Source organism: Haemaphysalis longicornis, unplaced genomic scaffold, assembly GCF_048455015.1.
Source record: "Haemaphysalis longicornis isolate Haplotype H1 unplaced genomic scaffold, Haemaphysalis longicornis Haplotype H1 scaffold_12, whole genome shotgun sequence".
Lineage (NCBI taxonomy): Eukaryota > Metazoa > Arthropoda > Arachnida > Ixodida > Ixodidae > Haemaphysalis > Haemaphysalis longicornis.
The window spans coordinates 50545207-50552270 of record NW_027526225.1 but is presented as its reverse complement, the minus strand read 5'-3'; the positions used below and the strand labels follow the sequence as shown (position 1 = coordinate 50552270).

The 7064-nt window shown below is 51.0% G+C and overlaps 1 protein-coding gene across 1 annotated transcript; it reads right to left on the bottom strand.

Moving 5' to 3' along the window:
* Positions 1-3906: 3906 nt before the first annotated feature.
* LOC144161959 (endothelin-converting enzyme homolog) lies at positions 3907-6848 on the bottom strand. The gene is made up of 2 exons (XM_077692504.1): positions 6418-6848; positions 3907-5445 (listed from the first exon to the last, which is right to left on the bottom strand). The coding sequence occupies exons 1-2, from the start codon at positions 6424-6426 to the stop codon at positions 4486-4488; spliced, it is 969 nt and encodes a 322-aa protein (XP_077548630.1). The 5' UTR covers positions 6427-6848; the 3' UTR covers positions 3907-4485.
* Positions 6849-7064: the final 216 nt, after the last annotated feature.

Genomic DNA, 7064 nt, shown 5'->3' with positions numbered 1-7064 from the left:
AGAGGGACACAGCACGCACAGTACCTTCGTATCTGTTGACACTTCGCTGCACCCCGATGGCCGATAAGCACTTCATTTCAGCGCCTTGGCAACGGCGTGAATGCTGCTGCTGACCGACGGCTGCGACATGCCGAGAGTATCACCAGAGTCCTTCAATGTAAAGCATTGAAGGACTCTGGTATCACTGTCAACACAGCGCGAAAAAGACCAGGGACGAACGAAGACGAGAAACAAGCGCTTGTTTGTCGTCTTCGTTCGTCCCTGGTCTTTTAAGTGCGAATGCACTTTATAAGCGACCCCGAACCTTCCGCCGTCCGCATAGCAACAGCTGCGGGTGCGCGCGCTTTTCGTCTTCCTTAGCAACGGGGGGAGATGGGCGCGCGCTGCCTGGCCGCTGACATGGCACATACCCACGTGGGAGATTGGCCAGGAATAAGTGCGAATGCACTTCTTAAGCGAGCCTGAATCGTCGCGCTCGCATAGCGCCTCCTCTCCCCCCTCGCGTACTCTCCTAAAGCCCCTTTACTACTCTCCAGCTCGCAACACCCTCTCTCGGCGCGCCAGCCAGGCCACTACACTATATAAAAAAAAAACAGCATCCGGCGCCAGGTTTCGATCTGCGGACTTTGCGGCCGCAGCGCGACGCTTTACCGACACGGACGCGACGTTGATATTAGTGTTAGTAACGCGCCTTATATCTTTAACGCATTCAAACTACGTCGTCAGCGGCGTGCGTTGGCGACTCAGCGGCGTTATAGCGGCTTGATAACTGCGTGGTGTACACGTGATACTACAAACCCGCTAGTTCTGCATTCTCTCACGTGACTGCGCCTCCTCTCCCTTCACTCCGGTCGGCGCTTCGCAGCTGCGGTGCGCTGCGGTGCGGTGCGCTCCTCCTCTCGAACATACACGTTAATTCACCAAGATTTCCGCAGAGGGACAAACGAGGCGTGTTGAGCCGAACGTGATCACGAGGAGGTGTTAATGTAACTAACGGGCAAAATGCCACCAAACTTCAACAAACTCCCCCTCATAGCATCACCCCGTGCTTCGCACTTCCTCATACTCCCCTTCGGGGAAATGCGGGGGAATTTTTTTTGCGGTGTGTTGACAATGAATTACCTACTAGCCGGAACCTTTACGCTTTTAGAGAGTATCACCGCTACCGACAATCTGTTGAAAGCTGCCGGTAGCGAAGAACCGCAGCGCGCACATCACCTTCGCTCCCGTCGACAGCCCCCGTGCTCGTCGAGTGCGTCGCACAGCATCCGCGCCGTGTCCTCGTTAACACGGAAAGGGCGCCTACAGTCACCGTCGCTCAGCAAGACGCCCAGGCACGGGATCCTCCTCCAGCAGATTCCAACAAAAGTGCAAACACAGGCGGCATAAACGCAGCCATTTTACAATGCGATGTGCTCTCAACCGCGCCGGATTTCACCCCTCCTTCGCGAGAGCCGGTTGGCTACGTGACGTCACCAAAATGTAGCCAAAATATACCCGCGTGACGCTGGTCGGCTGATGTTTTCGCTCCGAGCCAATCGCGTTAGACCCCACCGGAGAGCAACCTCACCGGATTTCCGCCGTATCTAATCCAGTGCCCATCCGGCGCCCAGCAGAATTCGGCCCCAGGTTACGCAATTACGTTCTGCTAATATCGTATCGCAGTCAAGGCAGATTCAATTTTGTTTTCCTTACTCTTTTTGCCCAATTACGGCAACTCCCTTCCTTTTCTGAAATACGGAAACCGTTTACGCTTTTTATGTACAGGTGCCGTCATAAGTAATTGGAGCACGGGAGCTGTGGCCGAACAGCATAGGAGCGCCGTGTAGCTGCACCGGCGGTAAACTAAAGGAGCAGAGCACGCATGCGCGCCTGCCGGCGGTGATAGCCCATCTATACTTTTCAGCCCCCTTCTTTTAACACGGCTTCGATCATTATTCGCAGCATACTGGTCTCGGTGATGGCGCTGATAGCAGACCCAGCTAAAAATATTAGAAAAGAAAAATTGTCCCTTCAGATCCCTGCGATTGCGACGCTTCTACAGCTGCTCGCGTGCGCTGAAGGTGTGGGAGCAACGCTGCCAGATACCGCCTCTGCTATCAGCGCCATCGCTTAGGCCAGTATGCTGCGAATAATGCTCGAAGCCGCGTTAAAAGAAGTGGGTTGAGAAGAATAGTTGGGATATCACCGTCGGCAGGCGCGCATGCGTGTTCTGCTTCTTTCGTTTACCGCCGGTGCAGCTACACGGCGCTCCTATGCGGTTCGGCCACAGCTCCCGTGCTCCAATTACTTATGGCGGCACCTGTACACTCCCTATGTTTTCCGCAGTACGGAAGCAGTTTGCGTTTGAAGTAAGATGGCAAGTTGGGCTAGTAGGTGCAGATTAGGATTCATGGTGAAAAAACAGCGGAAGGAACACAGGGACAAAAGAAGAGTGGACGACGCACAGCGCTGAACTCGCAACTAAAAGTTTATTTACATTATTTATTTATATTATTTATTCACAAAAACCATACTATCACGTGAACAGATAACACGGACAAAGCGTGCGAGTGACAAAAAATTAACAACTTTAAACAATGTCGCACGCGAGGAAATTCGGCATCCAAGAAGTTATACAATCTGCTAGCGGATAAGAAATTGAAATTCCTCGTCAACTAATGACACTTGCCATTTTCCGAGAGATAATAGCGGCTTTCCATATTAGAAGGAACGAGGGAAAGTGCGTTAGTGTTCCTTCTCTGTCATTACTTTACAAGGAATTTAAAATTTTTATCCGCTAGCAGATCGTGTAACTTCTTGGATGCCGAATTTCGTCGCGTGCCACATTGTTTAAAGTTGTTAATCTGTTGCCGCTCTCACGCTTTGTCCGTGTTATCTGTTCTCGTGATAGCATGGTTTTTTGTGTATAAATACGTGTTTTCTTTCTAATAAACTTTCAGTTGCGAGTTCAGTTCTTTTTTCCCTGTGTTCCTTGCGCTGTTTTTTCACTATGAATCTTAGTTTACGTTTCTTTACGTAGGCTTTGTCCGTAAAAGTACAAATATTTTTTTACAGGGTTTGATATGGTTCTGACTCGTCTGCCTAATTGTGAGCGCCGTGCTGCATTGTGAGGCTGTCTAAAGCTACGTGCACACTAGCGTCAAACTTGCCGTGCTGCCCTGCCGACAGCCGCCAGCGGCGTCGCGCCGCAGACTTCACCCGCAGTACGGGCGACGCCGCATGCGGCCGTCGGCAGGACGGCACGGCAAGTTTGACGCTTGTGTGCACGTAGCTATACGGTGGCTGTAGCAGCAAAACGGCACCTGAACTGGCCGGGAGATGTAGTTGCGCTAAAAACAAAATTTGGAAAATTTGTAATTGGATGGTAACCGCACCGCCGGGGCTACGGCGTGCGAATCAAGTGGCAAACATCCATTTCTCTTCGGCTCCATGGCTCTTGCTGACCAGGAGAAGACCTAGTAAATAAGCTGCGGTCTGCAACTTGGAAACCGTCGAAAAACGGTACACCAAGACCCGCATAAAACGAGTTTTAAGGGTGTTGCGTCGTGACAAGAAAGTTTTCAGGTAACCTCCCGTTTATGCTGAATATCGGCCTGCCAGCTTACTTACTCAGGTTCATTGAACAGTGCTGATGACAGATGCCTTCAGAAACTCTGGCCCCTTTCGCCAGTTCCCGTTGGCTTGTGACGTAAACTTAGCCATGCATAATTCCCTCGTACATACTCAAGGGGCAGCTTAATTAAGATGACAGTTGTCGTCAATAGCTCACTGATGATGACTCAATGTCAATTTAATTTTCCTGGGAGAGCAACAAAAGCAACCGGAATTCTCAAACATTCTCCGAGTGGCCATGGCGAGGGACGCTTGCAGCGGCCGTCCGAAGCTCTGTGGTGATTCGCCAACTTCCAGTGACTGTGAACAAACCCACTAGGATGAGACCTTTGCGGCGTTGTTTCGGACGTTATTGCTTTATACTCGTAATAAGTGCGCATTTGAGTCCTTGAGATGGTATTTTATTTTTCTGCATTGATTCACTTTTATACTTTCGCGCTTCGAGAGGAGGGTGTTTTGTATTTTAGTAGTTCGCAAATAAAGCAACGTGCCAGCTTGCCATTTCTTGGTGCGTATTCTCCTCTTTCGAGCAGCCTCTTATCTTTCTTATTCCTATTTTTACTTGGCTATGGGGCCTGTCCTCCCGATTAGAAACTAAATGTTTTATTATTGGCTGCTGCTTCCTCCTGCAGAAAAAGCATGTGACCAGTCTTCACCTTCCATTCATCGTTATTACCGCTGGTTCTACACCACACTTAGCGGTCAAAATAGTTCAACGTACCCGTTTAAGTAGTTAGTCATCAATTCCGCGTACCTATATCATCAGCTATATATTAAAAGTTCATCAAAGTGCGTTATGGGGAATGATGAAAATACGAGAAACACGAAACGGAAGCAAAATGGTGGCGCGTTCCGTAAGGGTTCTATTGTTCAGGTTGCATGAAAATCACAACGGTTGTGGGGGTTAAACCACGTTTCCGCGGGGCATTGAAATGCCTGCGCAAATTGCTTCGCGTTCGAGGCTGGTAGGTTGCAGCGCAATGCAAAGGGCGGGTAGATGGCTCCGTCTGCGCGTGCGTAGGGGTTTGGCGCACAGAATATGAAGCAACCGGCGATAAAGAAAAGCTGCTCGGGCGAGTAGCCCAGCAACCCCGACGGAGCCGCCAATGTCTGGAAAGCCAGGTACGCCTTCTCGATACCTGCTGTGTCGGCGAAAGTCTCAGAGAGGGCGTTCCTGGCATGAACGTAGTCAGTTGCGGCGCCCAGCTGTTTCTTGACGCACTCAAGCCTTTCAGTGAATTTTTCCATCGATTGATTCGTGTACCAGTTGATTTTACCACCGGTCTTGTCAACGCTGAACGAAGGGTCGAAGCTGTGCGTTAGTTCATGGCCCAGAATCTTGCCTATGGCTCCGTAGTTGACCGTCTCGGGCGCCTGTAACGACAAGAACGGCGGCATCATGATCCCTGGCAAGATGGCCATGATGTGGAATACGGGGTAGTAGAAGGCGTTGACGCCAGTCAGAGGCAGTTCAAAGTCCTCGCGGTGCACCGTCCCGTCCGTGTCGAGCAGCCGCTTGTACTTGTCCGACCGTCGCTGGGCGGCACTCAGCCACGACTGGAGGAAGGGCTGCGAGAACTCGGGCAGGTAGTCGTGGAACTGGTCGAGATCCGGCGCCGTCTTCAGGTGCTCCGGCATGGCGATGACCTGGGCGAGGCCGGCCACGTGGCCGACAGCGCCTGCCGCCGTGCTCGCGTCCATCCACTTCACCTTGGCGAAGTTCTCCTGCGTGGCGTTCCGCAGCGCCTGCCAGGTTCTGTTGGTCGCCGCGATGGCATCGCCAAGCTGCAAGCTCTCCGAAAATAACCGAGCCATTGCGTAGCCGGCAACCTGCGAAGAGATTGGGCGGTTTTGCACGACACATGCTGACCCCCGAAAACTTCGCTTGCTCATACAAGCGGCCACTTTCAACCTCTGCGTCAGCAACGCCAGTCGACACAGAGCGGCTTCCGTGCCTGAATGAGGTGACCTTGACCCCAGCATCGTTCCTGGGATGCTCGTTGGGACGGGAATGGAGAGCAGTAGTATGGCCTGTCTCACAAATGCCGTGTTATCTGAAAAGCGTATTAATTCCCGCTCTCATTTACTCTGCAGTTAGTCTTCAGCACTGATTTGATTACGTAAACTTTAAAAATCCTAAATTGGTGCAAAATTTGACCCATTTCGTCATGCGGACACTGCAAGATTTACCGCAAACCATGCGTTTAAGCGGATTTGAAGGAACAGGATGGCATATTCATTTCACATTTTCCGCTGATAATGCAGGCCGCATTTTATAAATCCCTTCAGTGTCTCTAAGGACAGGTCAAGGCAGTTAGGCGTGCTTGTCCGTGTTATAGCCATACTCATTTGGCGCGTTGCGTACACATTCTGCGGAGGTAACACGAATTGTGCTGATCACACGTTTAGTTTTGCCGCGGTGATGATAGCCTGTTTCACAAACTTCACAAATAACGTCACAAATAACAAATAAACTTCACCTCGCGCAAAAATTTGACAACTCGGGAAATCACCTTCGAAGAGACAACCTACTTTTTTTCGGTATCGGGGATGTGCGCGACTAAACTTGGGAACAATCACAATTACGGGTTATTTCACAGTGGTCAGATAAACTTGACATTCCTATTAAAAGGAGGACATCGAACATTCAAAACAGCGCAAAAAACGAGGACTAAGAGTGAAGGACACAGTCGAGCGCTGCTGAGCCCTTCGAGCGTGCATCGAAGGACATCGAACGTGCTCACAAGCTCGGGCGTTTTCAGGATGGTAAGAACCGCCTGAACTTGCGTGGTTTAAACTTACAAGTAGCATTCTGTCAGCCGGGACCAAAACTTAAAGGTTCACAAATTTCTATCCGTGAGGATTTTACGCCGGGCGTTCGGCTTACAAGGTGGGCACGGCGGCAGCAATCGGGCCACAATGGCTTATGAACATCGTTTTCCCCTTCTGTAGATCCTGCTATCGATTTTGGGCTACTGTACGTGCCGTTCAAGCCTCCTCGAGGGTGACGTCTTTGCCTTCAACGTGACGCTGCAGTTCGCCCCGCCCCCAGAGCAGCCGCTGCGTGACGCCTTCAAGCGAACGCCTTTGGTGACGGACAACCCTCGCCTGAAAATTGAAACCGCATCGGCATCGACTACATCTACTGAGGCAGCTATAAATGGACGGCGTTTGATTGACTGCACCAGTGGGCACGGCGGCAGCAATCGGGCCACAATGGCTCATGAACATCGTTTTCCCCTTCTGCAGGTTGGTAACTCAATTTCCCTGTACGCTAAGAGAAGCGATAACCGATGTCTTTTGCTGGTGCCGTGCCCACGAGTGTTCTCAGGTTTACTTTCGGATTGCTTGGACAGTGGTCTTTTACAGCAAAGCTGTAAATGGCTAGGATCCAGCAGATCGTCTCCGGTCCCAGAGCGATGTAGACAGGAATCGCTAGCTAGCGTATC